Raw genomic sequence first — 18,664 nt, forward strand, 5'->3', positions numbered from 1 at the left:
GCAACCACATCCAGCAGAGCCCAGTACCCGAGCTGAACATGTCCACTAGAAGGCACTCTGGCCACCAGAGGTTAGAGATCTCACTCTGTCCCACCGCTCCAGAGAAAGAGGTATCTGGTACTTGGGGGTGCTTAATTATTGTCTGAATTTAAATCCATATTATAATATCATATTCACATACCATCATTTACACAGTTCATGGGCCTTATACTATAACAAACACTTCACACTATTTTTTAACTGAAAATTAGTATTGTTTTCCATTTAGGGGGAGGGACACAAACACTCCCTGCACACACACACTGTTGCTCCCCTCAAGTACCAAGAACAGGAAGTTAAAGCCTCAGGGATTTCAGAAGAAAGGCCAAGAGTCAGGCAGGTGGGCTCTGAAGAGCTTTTCTCGAGTGATGATCCCCTGGAGGTCAGTATCTACCCTGCCCAGGCTCTGTGCTGGGGCCTTCAGCGCTCAGCAGCAACTCCATGCTCCCACCAGGCACTGGGCTGTCGTCACTCATCTCTTAAGAACAAAGAGCCTCTGAATGGGACCAATGTGTTCACTCTGAGTCCTGGACTCCAGTGCCCTCGCTATGGAAATGTTTTGCTTATACATTTTATTTTGCTTGTGTATTACTGAAATATTTGGATTTGCTTTTTAAACAAAGCAATGGGAAGTGAACAAACACCAAGGCATGCAAAGGCCTCCCAGGCGGCAAGGCTCCTGCGCGGTCTCCCTTTGTTTCGGGGAACATGCCCTTTGGAGAGAACAGGATCGCTAGTGCCAAGTCCTCCAGTTCAGAAGACAGCAAAAGGTGAAATTATATAAATCCCCGAATGCTCTTGGATGAAGGGCTCAAGGAGGGGATAATTTACCGTCGTTTTCGAAGGATGTGAATCCAGATGGTCCCAGAGAGCAAAAAGAAAAAGGCCATAGAAATGTATAATTTGGGGAGAGGAATTTCTCCCGCTGAGAGGTAGCTGTCAGGATTCTTCTCTGTGATCTCGATCTGAAACCAACATGACATTAATTTTTACTTTTCAGAAACAGATCATCCCATATTCAGCAATCTGGAATCTTAGCTGTTTCATGGAAGTTCAAGAAAATGAGTACCAGCAGATAACAACCACATTCTTAATGCATAGGCTGAGAGCGTAAACACACCCTAAATTGCTTTATATTTTCTTATTTATGAACTCTCTGCTGAAGTATCCTGCCCACTGGCATAAATGTTATTTTGGCCACATGTTTCTCTTACTCTGGCTTAAGTGTTCTTAAAACTACTCTCCTAAAGAAATAACTGTCTCCCATTTTACATGGCTGACAACACCCACATGTGAGTTTCTGTATGGTACTCACATCGAGGCTGAATGAAAACTTGTCGTTAGACCATACTTCACTTCCAGGGCATTTATGAAAATAAAGACTGTAGAGGCCTTCTTGGTCTTCAGTGCTGATGTTAAAGAAAAACTGAAAGTGAAGAAGAAAAAAATTTAAGGGTACCCAAATCCTCGGCTAAAATTTAAAATCTTAGAAATAAATCGTGAATACCATGAACAGAAGAAAGCAGACTGCTTACTTAGATAATCAAACTCTCCCAGAGCAGAGTCTAAGCAGACGTCTTCTTATTCTGTGATACCCTCCTAATATTCTGTTATAACAATTTTCAAGCTAACAGAAAGGTTACCAGAATTATACAGTGAATACCTATGTACCCACTACCTAGATTCTACAATTAACAGTTTACTACACTTGCTTTATCACATATCTATCCATCAGTGATGGGTTTTTGCAGAAGTCTGCAGAGCTAACCTAAGATACAGTTTTCTAGTTTTCAAGCCCACACATATTGTTGTTTTGCTCTTTGGTAAAAAATACTTCTGAGAAAGAAAGGAGGTTCATCTGATACTTGAAAAGGTAAAGGACCAGTATTCCCTCATCAAAATTTACCCCTATGATTTTAAACAACAGTAACAGAGGCTACATTTTCTACATTTAGATATTTTTCTTTGTTTTCAACAGTATTTCATGTATTCAAATGAAGTTTAATGCAAATTAAAAAATGTATATATATAAAAAGATCACAGAATGTGACACTTTAATCAATTCCAGAGAACATTTTACTAAAAGCCTAAAATATACTGATTAGGGTTACATATATAGGTGGTAAACTATGAAGAAAAGGGAGGAAATGGTTATGATAACATCTTTCACGATAGGGCTACTCTAGAGTTGAGAGGAGCATGAGGGCCACAAGGGGGCTCTGGGGTGTTGGCACTGTTCTAGTTCTCGTCCCAAGTGATGGTTACAAAGGTGATTATTTATAATTACTTGTACTCAACGTAAGTACTATACACTCTTCTATAGGTACTATACCTCAAAATTTAAAAGAATGGGGGGAAAAAAGAGACCTCTGACAAGAAGATGAAAAGAAAAGACCAAGAATTATTCAAGCTGAAATTATTAGCATTAAACCATGTCCCAAACTCTTCACTGTAAAGTGAGAGCATGTATTCCCGTCCACCCAAGGTAGCCACAAAAAGAAAACTTTTCTAAACATGTAATTTTAATTACAAAAGTAAGACTCTCATGAAATTTCTAAAAAATATTTTTTTAAAAAATCAGTAGGGGGCTTCCCTGGTGGCCCAGTGGTTGAGAGTCCACCTGCCGATGCAGGGGACACGAGTTCGTGCCCCGGTCCGGGAAGATCCCACATGCCGCAGAGCGGCTGGGCCCGTGAGCCATGGCCGCTGAGCCTGCGCGTCCAGAGCCTGTGCTCCGCAACGGGAGAGGCCACAACAGAGAGAGGCCCGCGAACCGCAAAAAAAAAAAAAAAAAAAAAAAAAAAATCAATAGAACCATCATGGTGGATCAGAGTAGACACCTGACACTTGAAGGAAAAAAAACAAAACAAAATAAAGCAAAAATGAAAATTTTAGGGTTGGGGTAAGCCCTGACAGTCCCTTTCCAGCTCTAGGTAGATAAACTATCTGACCTCCTCTGTGGATGGAGCAGAAAAGCTCAGAATGACTGTACTGTCCAAAACTGGGAGGACACTGGGTAGCAGAACACTAAGGAGCCACCTGCCGGCTTCTTTACAAGGAGAGGGGAAGCCAGGGAGAAAGCGAGCTGCCCATTCTGTGTGCTGCCTGTTCTATGCACCCCAAGAACACTATGAACTGGCCTTTGAAGCAATTGTTCTGAATCACCACAAATGCTGCTTTCCCCTCAGTACTCACCTCGACACAAAGCACTAGTAACTGACAAATGTGTATCCTATAAATGCTTTCCTTCTGTGACTTAAAAGAGAAACATTCAAAATACTTATTTTATTAACAAACATTTTAAAGTGAGGGAAAGAAGACAGAAAAGTACCTTTTGTATTTTCTTAAGAAGGTAGTAAAGCAAAGTGATTAAACACATGGGCCTTGGAGTCAGACAGACCTGGGTTTGAACCCTCCCCTTGGGCAAGTTACTTAACCTCTCTGAGCCTCAGTTTCCTCATCTGTAAAAGGAGAATAATAATAGTACCTAATTCACAGACTGTTGGGAGGATGAACTGAGATAATGATGACATGTAAGTACTTAGCACGATGTCTGACTCACTCATTCATCTCCATAATGACTGATGGGCAGCCTGTTATGGGCCAGGCCCAAGATGAGGAATTTCATATACAGCAGCAATAAAGCAGATAGAGGGCTTCCCTGGTGGCGCAGTGGTTGAGAGTCTGCCTGCCGATGCAGAGGACGTGGGTTTGTGCCCCGGTCCGGGAGGATCCCGCATGCCGCGGAGCGGCTGGGCCCGTGAGCCATGGCCGCTGAGCCTGCGCGTCTGGAGCCTGTGCTCCGCAATGGGAGAGGCCACAACAGTGAGAGGCCCGCATAATGCAAAAAAAAAAAAAAAAAAAAAAAAAAAGCAGATAGAAATCCCTGCCCTTATGGCTACCTTCTAAAGGGAGAGACAGATAATAAATACAATAAATAAGTACAAGTATACCGTATGTTGGAAAGAAGCACTAAGGGAAAAAACAGAGCCAGGGGTGGGGCGGGGGGTGCTGCATTTAAAACAGGGCGATTGGAGGAAGCTTTGTTGAAAAGGTGACATTTGAGCAGAGACTTGAAGGAGGAAGAAATTGATCACACAGATTCTGAGGGATGAATGTCCCTCCAGCAGGTACAGCTAGAGCAGAGCCCAAGGCCTGATCTTTTCCAGGAGCAGCAAGGTGGCCTGTGTAGCTGGAAGAGAGTAATAAGCAGGGGGTGGGGAGGAAACAGGAGCTGAGGTGAAAAAGTTGACAGCAGCTGGACCATGCAGGTTTGCAGACCACATGGAAGGACTTGGGCTTTTACTCTGAGACAGAAGGGAAGCTGTTGAGGATTCAGAGCAGATGAGCACCCCAAAAGCTCTCAGTTAGCTGTTAATACCGATGGTCACTAAACTTAAAAGAACATATAAAAATTGTTAGATAGGCAAAAGAATCTATGGTGAAAGAAATCAGAATAGCAGAGGCAGGGGTGGGGAACTTTCGGAGATGGTAGAAATACAGAGAATCTTGAGAGTGGGTTATGTGGGTGCATGCAGTTGTCAGAATTGATTGAACCATACACGTAAGACCTGGGCATTTCCCTCTAAGCAAATTATACCTCAATTAATGAAAACTGGTTAGGAAAGAGACAGTGATCCTTACAAATTAATGATAAAAGATTATTTGTATAGTGCTTTACAAAGCACTTTTATTTTTGAAGAATGATACACCTAACAACCCTGTGAGACACGTGCCCTCATTTTCCATTTTCAGATCATTCAAGAGCGAGATTCAGAAGCTGAGTGAGCTGTCCAAGGTCACCAGCTAGCACATGTGCTCTGAGATCCAGTCCAGTGTCCTCCCCCGGACCCCACACATGGGCTATGATGCTGCCATAAACACTCATGTGCAGTTAACAATGGTGACAGCTGAGCAGGTCACTCAGGCCTCTGAGGCTCAGTGAACTCATCTCTGAAGTGACAACATCACCCTAAAAGATCACAATGGTCCTTTCAGGTACAGAAGTTTGTGCTTCTGACACACTCTGAATGGGAGGCAGCATGGGATTGGAGAGGCAGAGGTGTGGGGACAGCCAGGGAGAACTGGGTTGGAATACGGGCCTTCTCACTCACACTGAACATAACACTCTGAGTTATTCTCTCTCAGAGATTTCTGATTTGATAAGTGGTGGGTAACAATACCCCCCTTGTAGGTTTGTTATGGAGAGAGCTACTGTATTCAAGTGACTGACACATAGCATACCTACATTTCTACTCCTCAATTCAAAATTTCTATTAAAATTCACCCTTTTACATGGTAGAGAGAAATTCTACGAAGCTTGACTGAAAGAGAATACATACCTGAAATGAAACTGCCCCATCATTATTACGAACAGAAAAGGATTTCTCTCCTGTTGCCTAAAAAAGACATTAATGACCTATTTAGAATGAGACTGGTGGAAAAAGCATGCTAATAAAAATAAAAATTTTAAAACTCCAGAACATGCTTTTCTTAAACCCAAGCTTTCTTCAAAAGCTCACTGAAAAAGAAATTCACCATTTTTTCAAGATGTATGAAATCACCTTTCACAGAGAATGGTAATTCTTTACCCATTTCCTTTTCTCATCTACCTCTTGTCTCTTCAATACCCCATATTCACTACTGAACACCTCTCTAGTCTTAAAGCTTCCGCTAGACAACGGATGCCAACCCAGGTCACACCCTGACACAGCACCTGGGCTCTATCCCCGACTTCAAATGATCTACAAACTGCCACCAGTACAACAGACTGAAGGTATGTAACAAAAAGAAGGAACTACTGACCCATGGAACAACATGGGCGAACCTAAAATAATTACGCTAAATGAGAGAAGACAAAAAAGAGTAGGTATTGCATAATTCATTTATAGCAGCTTCTGTAAAACTAATCTATAGTTACAGATCAGTTGTTACTTAGGGACAGGAAGGTGACAAAGGGACAGGAGAAACCTTTGGGGTGATGGACATGTTCACTCTCTTGTTGTGGTGGTGGTTTCATAGGTATACACACAAGCCAAAACTTATCCAATTGTCACTTTAAATATGTGCAGTTTATTAAATATCAATTATGCTTCAATAAAGCTGTTAAAACAAAATAAAATACCGCCATTTGGATGTCCCATCACTGAAATATCAAGATATCCCAAACCAAAACCTTCCCGTTTTTCCTTCTGCTATTTCTACTTCCTACACCTCTGGGGGGGAAAAAAAAAATCTACCTCTTCTCCTACCCTCCCACCAGCCCCAAATGACCTCCCAGACTGATTGCAAAGCTCTGCTCTAGTTCAGATCCTCATCACCCTAAACCTGTATTATCACAACAGCATTCCTCCTGGTCCCTCTAGTTTCACTGTCTCCCTCTCCAAGGCTACCCTGCACGTTCCTTCAGAACTATGACCTTCCCTTAACACCTTCTGCATCACATTCCATCCTTGTCAAGAACACACGATGACTTCCTGTTTTCTGTGCATCGATGCCTTCAACTTTCCAGCCCTCTGTTAACTAAGACACCTCTCTCTGCTCCCAAATAGGTAGCTTTTACTTCCAATAGGCCAGTGCCCAGCACCTGCCATGCTCATCTCCACTTCCGGTCTTTGCTCATGATGGCCTTCACCTCCTTCGCTCTCTTCTTCCCCAATCTACCAAACTTCAAGCCCTGGTGACGTCTCTCTCCAGAGGGCTCTCCGAGAGCCCACTTCCCTCTCCTCTCACTATCTGAGCCTCTATCATGTAAGTGCTGTATAGCTCAGCACTCAGTCTTACTTTGAAATTGTTTCCGAGTGCCTAAGTTATCTCCCCAAACAGAAGGCAACCCCCTGTAGATCAGGCATGCAGATGTATGTGTGCGCACCTGTGTGTGTACATATATACATATGTATATACATTCCTATACGCACACACATACACAGACATACATATTACACCCAGGAAAGCTGAGAGCTTAAGTCAGGTTATTTCTTACCTTTGAATCCACTGTACTTCTTTCAGACTTTCCACTGTCTAGAAGCAGAACCATTTAAGAGTTATTATTGTATGATTCAGCTCATATGTATATTACAGTATCATTTTATGAGACTCTAGCTTGTCTAATATCAAATAATTGAAACAATCAAAACGGTGAGGCCACGTGCCATCTTGTGAAATGCCATCTGCTTAGAACCCCAAGCACTCCTGAGCTGTAGAAGCCGCAAATGGCAACGTGTTCTATTATAAATGCAATCTAATAAATGATAATATTCAGTACAGACGAGGGAAATCATCTCTAAATAACCTAGTGCATGTTACTGTCAGAGATACCACGTGGAATGACTTCCTTATCTTCTAAGTAATTACATTTGAAAACAGATCATTGTTTAAAATACATATATATCTAATATATGAGATTTATTTATATACATGGAAAAACAGGAAATAATATTAGCATAAAGCATACTATTTTTATTTCCACAGCAAGGAGTGTAGAAATTGCTAATGACTTCTTTCAATGAACAGAGAGGGCAGCTGTGTCTTATTTTTACTTAAGACCCTCTTCGTGAGGAAGACAGCATCTCAAATTCCCTGCAGGAAGGGAGAGAGTTTCAGGAAAAAAAGAAGGAAAAGAAAATTTTCTGCCCAGGGAATGGTTATGTGAGCCTGGGGAACCTAGACGAGGAGGAGATGGTGCACATACATCAAACTACATCATCACAAAGATGTAACGTTTCTGCATATCTTTTAATCTGGGTTAGAATTTTGACAAACCGAGAAAAAGACACATAAATAATACAATAAATAGTTATCTTTAAAGCACTCATATAAATTATTAGATAAACCTAACGGTTAATGAAAGAGGTGACAAATATAAATTGGTTAATCAACATACGGAGGAAAAGAGCAGCCTCAGTAATAAGAGTGACTTCAGGGCTTCCCTGGTGGCGCAGTGGTTGAGAATCTGCCTGCCAATGCAGGGGCCACGGGTTCGAGCCCTGGTCTGGGAGGATCCCACATGCCGCGGAGCAACTAGGCCCGTGAGCCACAACTACTGAGCCTGCGCGTCTGGGGCCTGTGCTCTGCAACAAGAGAGGCCGCAACAGTGAGAGGCCTGTGCACCACGATGAAGAATGGCCCCCGCTTGCCACAACTAGAGAAAGCCCTCACACAGAAATGAAGACCCAACACAGCCAAAAATAAATTAATTAATTAAAAAAAAAAAGTGACTTCAAAATCAAGACTACCTTTTTGCCTTTCACTTTAGAATTTAAAAAACAAAACAAATCCAAAAACCCAGTATTGTCTAGGACATGGTGACGTGGGCACTATTCTTATATATTTCCCAATAGGAGTATAAATTCACACCACTCACGTGGAGAGGAATGAAAATATGTATCAATATTCTCAAAAGTATTCATATCCTTTGAACCAGAAATTCCAATTCTGGGAACCCATCCTAAAGAAAGTTCTACATATGAAAAAAAATCTACAAATAACAATGTCTGATGTAGCAATGTTTTAATATAATAGCATCAAGGTTGAAATATGTCTCTTTAAGGGGAAAGGCTGAGCAAATTACAGTATCCATTTAATGGGATATCTGATAAGTATGAAATAACTTAAAGTTGAGTGAACAGGGATGCTTATAAAATTATAAACGTGTATGAGTTTTAAAAATCAAATATTCTAGACTTAGGAAACAAGTTTAGAAGGAAATATAAATTACTAAAATTCTAACACAGGGAGTAAGGAGAAATGACATTTCTTCTCCCATATTTTCCACATTTTTCTTTGTTACATATTTTTATATCACCTCAAAAATAAAATAATGCTAAGACTGTATGTGTTTTTACTCAGGAACAAAACAGAATCTACAGATCAGGGTAGTGAAGAAAATGCTCGCTTCTGCCTCACAGTTTACCTTGTTTTTTCTGAGTCTGGCTCCCTGCTGAAACAGCGTTAACACCAGGCTCCTGGCTCTGACCAAGGACTTTCTCATCCTTGCTGAAGATGATCTTTGGTAACTGGGTACCAGCTTCTGGTGGAGATCTTATTCGCACTCTATATTCAAACAAGACAGAAGAAAAAGAGTTCAAAGTAATGCTTATGGCCAGTAAGTGTTCTAAGTTAGGTGTTGTTTCCAGCTCTAAATCCATCATCTCATGCAGTCCCATGATGTCCTATGATGCAGATTCTATTATCTGCATTTTACAGATGTTGAAATGAAAGCTCAGAAAGGTTAAAGAACCTGCCCAAGAGTAGTAAGCCAGTGAGCAGCTGGGCGAGGACCTGGGCAGTCTCACTCTAAAGCTTAAGTTCGTAGCAACCATACAATTCTGAGGTACACATTCCCCCCTAAGTATGTGCAATGTGTTCAACAAATTGGTGTACAAGGGAAAAGGAACAAGAGGTAAAAAAAACCCCAGTAAGATGTTAAAGTGAAGCCGTGGGGAGCACGCGAGGGGCAGTGAGCATTATTAGTAGCCCGCCTAATATGCATTTCCTCCCTTCTCCCTGCTTACCAGACCGCAATTTTGTTTGCCCCATCCCGCCTGAGGAGGAACCAGCAAGTTTCCATGCCTGAGTGGACACGCAACCTCAGCTGGCACCATCACTCGTACCAAGGGGCACGTGTCTAGTACTGAACGGGGAGGAGCCTTCCTCTCTTCCCCTTAGCTGGATGCAGACAACGCACTCACTTCACTGAACACACCATGCTATTTCACACCACTCTGCCTTTGTATATCACGTTCCCTTTGCCTAAAATGCTCTTCCCTTTCTTACTCATCTGTAAAGGCTATTCATGAGAAGCGTGGTCGCACCAACACTTCTCTGAAGCTTTCCCTTCTCTTCTGCAATCCTCAGTCTCTCTGCTCTACTACTTCTCTAGTTTGCTGTGATCGTTTGTATTGCTCTTCTGTCTCCCTCATCCATCAAGAAGCTCCTCCAGGACTGGACCTCTGTCTTCCTCATCTTGTTTTTAATCTCCAGCACTCAGCAAAATATTTGGCATGTGGCAGACAATAAATGGTAACTTAACTACCAAATTCCCCCTAACTTTACTCTAGGATTGAACTGAAGGATTAGTAGAATTACTTACTCACTTCTGGAGATGTCTAGGATTAGAAGGGTGACAGAGGCAGACTGTTTCTTTAAAATACAGTAATTCACATCTTCATCCTGAGAAAGGAAGACCCAATTACACACCACCTTATTCATTCACACTAGAGTAAGAACAAAACGTTTTCAGGAACTAAGCAAATAAGCGGCCCAGACTCCATTCAAATAACACAACTGTGGGTGCTCAGAGATGCTTGCAAGTCAAAGCTGCTACCACCTCAAGAAAACAGCACTGACGGAAGCAGGGTGTTTCCACCCAGTGTCTTGGGTTCGAGTGAAGGGAGTGATCAGGTCATGCATTTGACGCTCACCAGATAAGAAGAAAATCCATCATTCTTTGTGCGGTCTAGGCTGAATCCAATCTAAGAGGAGGTAAAAACAATGGAAGTAAATAACCACATGATGCCCGGGCGCCCTTACCGTCATTACTCCAAGAGCAGAAAGGTGACTCTTTTGGCCTGGCCACCTCTTAGTTTCCTTAGCATTCATTTTGTAAGAAGGATCAGTTGTTACTAAAATTATTCAAGAATTACAACTTAACTGCTAAGAATAAAACTATCTGACGCCCGCTCACAAGTTTAATCTTCTCTACATTCTGATACTTCATATTTAAGTACGGGGTGAAGCTTTCACCTAAGCAACAGAAAAGATCTCCTGGAAAGGCACTTACAGTTGCGTCCTTGTCTGTGGCTCCTTGAGGCTCACTCACTGAAAGGCTACTGACATTCACCATCATGTACCCATTCTTGAAGAATCCAAAGGTGTTCAGATGAACCTTATGCCTCACATCATCCTAAAAGGATTTGCAGTGGTGGAATTAGTAACATGGAGAAGTTAACTTGATTAGTTAACATATTCATTTGCTTGGAAAACTATGGTTACCTAGTTCCCTGCTACCTAACCAACGTTTCTATATATTCAGTAATACAGACAGCTGTGGTCTTGCTCCAAAAGCTGAAGAAGACTCATCAGATACTCATAATATAGCAACAATTTTGCAGAAGGAAACACACAATAGATTCGATTCATTCCAGCGTATTTGTAAGGGTCCCGGGGGCAGACTCGATGGCCTGCGGAATGTGGATTCCAGGAAAGGAGGAACAGTGTTTTAGTCATCCTCCCATGCTTCCTTCAAGTACAAGGCCTGGCATCCAGTAGGCACTCAAAACATGGAGGCGGGGGGAAGAGGCCAAAGCTGCTCCAAGAATGCGCTCATTTATATAAACCTTCTGAGGCGCTTTAGTGTAAGCGGCTCCTCCCACTGCAGGACAACAGGACTATCTGAACGTTACTCGAACCTATCTCAAAATGGTGATTCCAATGTCAACTCAGTCAACAAATTTCAGGGCCAACGGAACAATGATATTAGTGAGTACTTCTGAAGCTGAGGTTCCACAAAGACGCTTCACATTGTGCAAAGTCATGAGTTGTATGTTGAGAATTATTTGCCCAAATGTGCGCAGTTATTAGGCAGCTCCTGAATGCAAGGCATTATGCTAAGCACTTTTCTAAAACTCGGATTTGGTTCCTCCTCAAATCCGCAGAGCCACCACGGGAGTGTTTGCTCCTTGCTCATGTTTCAGAACTCTATCCGTTGTTTCTTTCATTCTAAGTACAGCTCTCTTACAACATACTGAGGAGCTCTGAAAGCCCTAATTCTGTTCTTGGTCATCTCTGCTGACTTTCCTAGCAGTTTGTTTCTTTGTGTGAGGGGTAACTTTTTATTTCTAGACGTGGAGCTTCTGGACTTCAGAGGTAGTCTAATTGCAAACACCAGACGCCTGTGATGAGAGGCTAAGGATCAGATCTTCAGCAGAAAAATCAAACTGACTCCTCCCATAGCTAAGACACGTTTTACTGCCGTTAGGAGGGCTCTATTTCCTAGCCCACTCTTTCACTCGAGGAACAGAGCTCTGGAGAGGCTGCTGTTACGAGCCGAGCAGAGGGACACAGTCCCGGCGGCCCTCCCGGCCTGGGTCTAGGGCTTTGGCTCCTGCTCTCCCTCACCGGCTGCTCAAAATCCAAGGCTCTGGGTCCAGATTTCTACGCCTTGGGGCAGCCCTGGCTTGTGTTATTTTGCCTCTGGGGTTTCAGCTCCTTCTCTCCCTCTCCCCTTTATCTGGCCCTGGGACTTTCCCTCCTCTTTCTAGGAGCCCAGCTATGCATTTGCTAGACTTCCTTCCACCTCCAGGTGGGATGGAGGCTAGAAGACACTGGAGAGCTGCTAGACCACAAAAACCAGAAAAGCTGGGCTTCCCTGGTGGTGCAGTGGTTGAGACTCCGCCGGTTCATGGCCCGGTCTGGGAAGATCCCACATGCCACGGAGCGGCTGGGCCCGTGAGCCATGGCCGCTGAGCCTGCGCGTCCGCAACAGGAGAGGCCACAGCAGTGAGAGGCCCGACCTCACTGTACCGGGGCGGGGGTGGGGGGGGTGCGGGGGGACAAAAAACCAGAAAAGCTAAAGCTCCCAGTCTTTCCTGGGACTCTACGAGAGATGAACCTCCACGGAACATGATTTGAGTGGGCATCTTCTCAGTTCTCCCGAAGGTATTACAAGGCTACTACCATCCTAGACTCACAGGACAGAAATTAATTCAGCTACATATGATGGATCACTTTGGACTTTAGGGCTTAATACTCCGGCAAAATCCATAGATGAGAAGGGCTACAGAGGGACAATGAAGGAAAATGAAAAAATTCCTGCCCCACGCAACGTGGATGGATCTCACAGACATAACACTAAGCAAAACAAGCCATATTCCCCATAGGTACAACAAATTCAAATTCAAACGTTGGGGGAAATACGCTAAAGGCAATAGAGCTCAGGATGGTGGTTGGTTATTCTTGGTAGGGAGAGACTTTCCAGTCACTTGGGGGATGCGGCCTTTAGGAGCTTCTGGAAATGCTTGGTAACATTGTTGCTGGTTGCACAAGTATTCTTACACAGTGGAAATTCATTGAGTTGTACGCTTACAATGAGTATTTTCTTTAGCATGTATATTATACTTCAATAAGTTTAAATTTTGAAAAGTATGTTTGTTCTAATTTATCACGCATTTAGATGCTGTGTAGCAAAAATGGAAGCCTGTTAATCGATTTTTATATTCACACAGTCCACCACAATGTCTATTTTCTAGGTTTGGGGGGGAAAATGTTTCAATTGTAACCTTATAACAGTGATTTTTTTTCCATACAAACTCTATTCCTTTATTGTTTTTTTTTCACTTTTGTATAGCATTTCACTTGATAATACAATGCTATTAAAAACATGTTTTTGAATATTTTAAACAATCACAACAGCATCACAACTCCCTGTTTTCAGCACTTACCAAGAACTGGGTTATGTGCCAAGGGCTTTCCTATGATGTCTAATCCTTACTCAGCCCAGTGTGGTTAAAAGCAGTATCCCCATGACAGGGATGAAGACACAAGTTCAGAGATGAAACACTACCCAAGACTATCGACACTCTAAGTGGTAAAGCTGGGATTTCAACACAGATCTGACGTGAAAGCCATTTTCACACCACTATCCCCTAATACTGCAAAGTAATAACAATATAACATTAAATGCAGGTTGGAGTACCTAGAAGAAATGGACAAATTCCTAGAAACATATAACTTACCAAGACTCAATCGGAAGAAACAGAAAATCTGAATAAGGAGACTGAATCAGTATTCAAACAGTTAAGGAAAAATTAACACCAGTGTTTCTCAAACTCTTCCAAAAAATTGAAGAGGAGGGAACACTTCCAAACTTATTCTACAAGGCCAGAATCATCCTGATACCAAGCCTATAAGGATACTACAAGAAAAGAAAATTACAAGCCAATATCCCTGATGAACAAAGATGCAAAAATCCTCAACAAAATACTAGCAAACCAAATTCAACAGCACATTAAAAGGCTCATACACCATGATCAAGTAAAATTTATCCCTGGGATGCAAGGATGGTTCAACATACGTAAATCAATAAATGTGATACACCACATTAACAAAGTGAAGGAAAAAATCCTATGATTATCTCAGTAAATGCAGAAAAGGCATTTGACAAATACAACATCCTTTCATGATAAAGACGCTCAACAGATCAGGTATGGAAGGAATGTACCTCAGCATGATACAGGCTGTAATATGACAAGTCCACAGCTAACATCATACTCAACGGTGAAAAGGTGTAAACTTTCCCCCTAAGATCAGGAACAAGGCAAGGATGCCTACTCTCACTATTCAACACAGTACTAGAAGTTCTAGCCAGAGCAATCAGACAAGAAAGAGAAATCACAGGTATCCAAATTGGAAAGGGAAAAGTAAAACTGTCTCTGTTCAGAGATGACATGATGTTATATATAGAAAACACTAAAGACTCCTCCAAGAAACTATTAAAACTAATAAATTCATGGGACTTCCCTGGTGGTGCAGTGGTTAAGACTCCGCACTTCCAATGCAGGAGGCCCGGGTTCAAACCGTGGTCAGGGAACTAGACCCCACAAGCATGCCGCAACTAAGAGTTCCCATGCCACAACTAAGGAGCCCACCAGCCGCAACTAAGACCTGGTACAACCAAATAAATAAATTAAAAAAATATTTTTTAAAACCTAATAAACAAATTCAGTAAAGTTGCAAGACAAAAATCAACATACAAAAATTAGTGGCATTTCTTATACAATAACAAAATATCTGAAAGAGAAATAAAGAAAACAATTCTATTTTCAATAGCATAAAAAAAACAACAGGAACCTCCCTGGTGGTCCAGCAGATAAGACTCTGCACTCCCAATGCAGGGGGCCCAGGTCTGATCCCTGGTCAGGGAACTAGATCCCGCATGCATGCCGCAACTGAAAGCTCACATGCTGCAACTAAGAAGTCCACGCGCCACAACTAAAGATCCTGCATGCCGCAACGAAGATCCCGCATGCTGCAACTAAGACCCAGTGCAGCCAAAATAAATAAATAAATATTTTTAAAACTTTGGAATAAATTTTACCAAGGAGAAGGAAGAACTATACAATGAAAACGACAAAAACACTGATGAAAGAAATTAAAGAAGACACAAATAAATGGAGAGATAAGCTGTATTCATGGATTGGAAGAATTAACATTGTTAAAATGTCCATTCTATCCATATCATTCAGTGTAATCCCTATCAAAATTCCAGTGGCATTTTTCACAGAACTAGAACAATCCTAAATTCACATGATACCACAAAGACCTTAAAGCAATCTTGAGTAACAAGAACAATGCTGAAGGCATCACACTGACTGATTTCCAAATGTATTACAAAGTTATACTAATCAAAATAGTATGGTACTAGCATAAAGACATATAGACCAATGGAACAGAATATAGAGCCCAGAAATAAATCCACTGATTTATGTTCAACTGATCTTTGACAAAGGTGCCAAGAACACACAGTGGGGAAAGGATAGTCTCTTCAATAAATGGTGTTGGGAAAACTGTATATCCACATGCAGAAGAATGAAACTGGATCCTTTTCTCACACCATATACAAAAATCAGCTCAAAATGGATTAATGACTTAAATGTGAGACCTGAAACTGTAAAACTACTACAAGAAAACATAGGAAAACAGCTTCTTAACAATGGTCTGGGCAATAACTTTTTGGATAGTAACCAAAAGCACAGGCAACAAAAGAAAAATAGACAAATGTGACTGCATCAAACAAAAAAGCTTCTGCACAGCAAAGAAAACAATCAACAGAGTGAAGAGACAACCTACAGAATTAAGAAAAATATTTGCAAACCATGTATCTGATAAGGGGTTAGTTAATATCCAAAATATACAGGGAACTAAAACAACTCAATAGCAAGAAAACAAATATCCTGATTTAAAAATGGATAAAGGGGCTTTCCTGGTGGCACAGTGCTTAAGAATCTGCCTGCCAATGCAGGGGACACGGGTTCAAGCCCTGGCCCGGGAAGATCCCATATGCCGTGGAGCAACTAAGCCCATGCTCCACAACTACTGAGCCTGAGCTCTAGAGCCCGTGAGCCACAACTACTGAAGCCCGCGTGCCACAACCACTGAAGCCTGCATGCCACAACCACTGAAGCCTGTGCGCCTAGAGCCTGTGCTCCGCAACAAGAGAAGCCACGACAATGAGAAGCCCGCTCACTGCAACCAGAGAAAGCCCGCACGCAGTAACAAGACACAACACAGCCAAAAATAAATAAATAATTTTTTTTAAAAAGGATAAAGGATCTGAATAGACATTTCTCAAAAGAAGACATAAAAGGTGCTCAGTATCACTAATCATCAGGGAAATGTAAATTAAAGCCACAATGAAATATCACCTCACACATGTTAGAATGGCTATTATCAAAAAGTCAAAGGACAACAAGTGTTGATGAGGGAGTGGAGACAAGGGAACTCTTGTACACTGTTGGTGGGAATGTAAATTAGAAGAGTCATTATGGAAAACAGTATGAAGGTTCCTCAAAAAATTAAAATTAGAACTCTAGGGAATTCCCTGGCAGTCCAGTGGTTAGGACTCACTGCTTTCAATGCCGTGGCCCGGGTTCAATCCCTGGTCAGGGAACTAAGATCCCATAAAATGCGGGCGCGGCCAAAAAAAACCCTCTATATGATCCAGCAATCCCACTTCTGGGAATAAATCCAAAGGAAGTAAAATCACTATCTTGAAGAGATAGCTGTAACATTATTCACAATAGCCAAGATATGGAAACAATCTGAGTAGCTGTCAGCAGATAAATGGATAAAGAAAATGTGTGTTTATGTATGGACTATTTTTCAGCCTTAAAAAAGAAGGAAACCTTGTCATCTGCAACAACACAGATGAACCTGGAAGATATTACGCTAAGTTAAATAAGCCAGACACACAAAGACAAATACTGCACAGTCTCACTTATACCTGGAACCTAAAAAAGTTGAATTCTAAGAAGCAAAGAGCAGAATGGTGGTTACCAAGGCTGGGGGTAGAGGGAAATGGAAAGATGTTGGTCAAAGGGTACAAAGTTTCAGATACGCAGGATGAGTAAATTCTGCAGATTTAATGTACAACGTGGTGACTACAGTTAACAATACTGTATACCTGGGGTTTCCCTGGTGACACAGTGGTTAAGAATCCGCCTGCCAATGCAGAGGACACGGGTTCGAGCCCTGGTCCGGGAAGATCCCACGTGCCACGGAGGAACTAAGCCCGCGAGCCACAACTACTGAGCCCATGTGCCACAATTACTGAAGTCCACACACTCTAGGGCCTGTGCTCCACAACAAGAAAAGCCACTGCAATGAGAGGCCCATGCACCACAACGAAGAGTAGCCCCCGCTCACCGCAACTAGAGAAAGCCCGCGCGCAGCAACAAAGACCCAACGCAGCCAAAATAAATAAATAAATTTATTTATTAAAAAAAACCAATACTGTATACTTGAAATCTGCTAAGAGAGTAAATCTTAACTGTTCACAAACATACAATCAATTTTTTTTTTTTTTTGCCTTACGCGGGCCTCTCACTGTTGTGGCCTCTCCCGTTGCGGAGCACAGGCTCCAGACGCGCAGGCTCAGCGGCCATGGCTCACGGGCCTAGCTGCTCCGCGCCATGTGGGATCTTCCTGGACTGGGGCACGAACCCATGTCCCCTGCATCGTCAGGCGGACTCTTAACCACTGCGCCACCAGGGAAGCCCATACACATACAATTTTTATTTGTCAATTATATCTCAATAAAGCTAGAAAAAATATTAAATGCAAAGAACAGAAACAAACTATATACAGTTAAGAGCTAAATTTGTTTTTAAAAATTAAAAGGTATACATATTTACAATTATTTATAAAGGATTTGAAAGAAATTCATCAAACCATGAAAAGGTTAGTACCAGTGGGATGGTGGGTAGCAATTTTTTCTTTATACTTTTCTATATTTTCTAAATTTCTAACAAAGACCGTGTGTTAATCTGAATTACAAAAAAAAAAAATCAATCGTTATTTCTAAGTATTACCATTTGCCAGTAATAACTGCAGGACCCTCGCCTAACCTAACCTCTGACACTCCATTTTAAGCTATTATGTCACCATATCAAATAAGATACGTATGGAAGTGACTCTGTAAACTGTATTTCACTATACAAATCATAGAGACACAAACTTTGAGATTGAAAGTAAACAGGAAGGTCAAACATTCTAACCACTCATTCAACTTTGATTTAATTCAATGTAAATAAACCAATATTTACAAAACACCCCTAAGGGCTGAGGCCCAAGAAGTGATAAACACTCAGTCTCAAAAAAAATCTCCCACAGCCAGGCCTAACTGTCCAGGAACAAGGAAACCTCTCCTTCTACCACAAGGAAGCCAGAGATCTGGGGGCCCTGGGATGAACATCCCGCCCACTGTAAGTGCTACAGCCAGAGTGCTACAGGCAACATCTGGGGATGGGGTGTGAGAGGGGAAGAGAGAAGCCTCAGCACTCACATCTGTCCCTCCAGATACTCTCCCAGGTAAGAGGCAGCAATGTCAGTGTCTTGGCAGAGTGACAGA

General features: G+C 42.0%; 1 protein-coding gene across 1 annotated transcript in view; it reads right to left on the bottom strand.

Annotated features, from left to right (window-relative positions):
• GPR107 (G protein-coupled receptor 107) overlaps positions 1-18,664 on the bottom strand; it is a 70,571-nt gene that overhangs the window by 42,162 nt on the left and 9,745 nt on the right. Inside the window, exons 2-9 of the mRNA XM_082843429.1 lie at positions 10,820-10,942; positions 10,461-10,511; positions 10,130-10,209; positions 8,951-9,090; positions 7,022-7,059; positions 5,382-5,438; positions 1,355-1,465; positions 871-1,004 (exon numbers count right to left, since the gene is read on the bottom strand). Of these exons, the coding sequence (XP_082699555.1) occupies positions 871-1,004; positions 1,355-1,465; positions 5,382-5,438; positions 7,022-7,059; positions 8,951-9,090; positions 10,130-10,209; positions 10,461-10,511; positions 10,820-10,942 (734 nt within the window). The remainder of the gene's footprint in view (positions 1-870; positions 1,005-1,354; positions 1,466-5,381; positions 5,439-7,021; positions 7,060-8,950; positions 9,091-10,129; positions 10,210-10,460; positions 10,512-10,819; positions 10,943-18,664) is intronic.

The sequence above is a fragment of the Leucopleurus acutus genome (assembly GCF_964270905.1).
Source record: "Leucopleurus acutus genome assembly, chromosome: 7".
NCBI classification, from domain to species: Eukaryota; Metazoa; Chordata; class Mammalia; order Artiodactyla; family Delphinidae; genus Leucopleurus; species Leucopleurus acutus.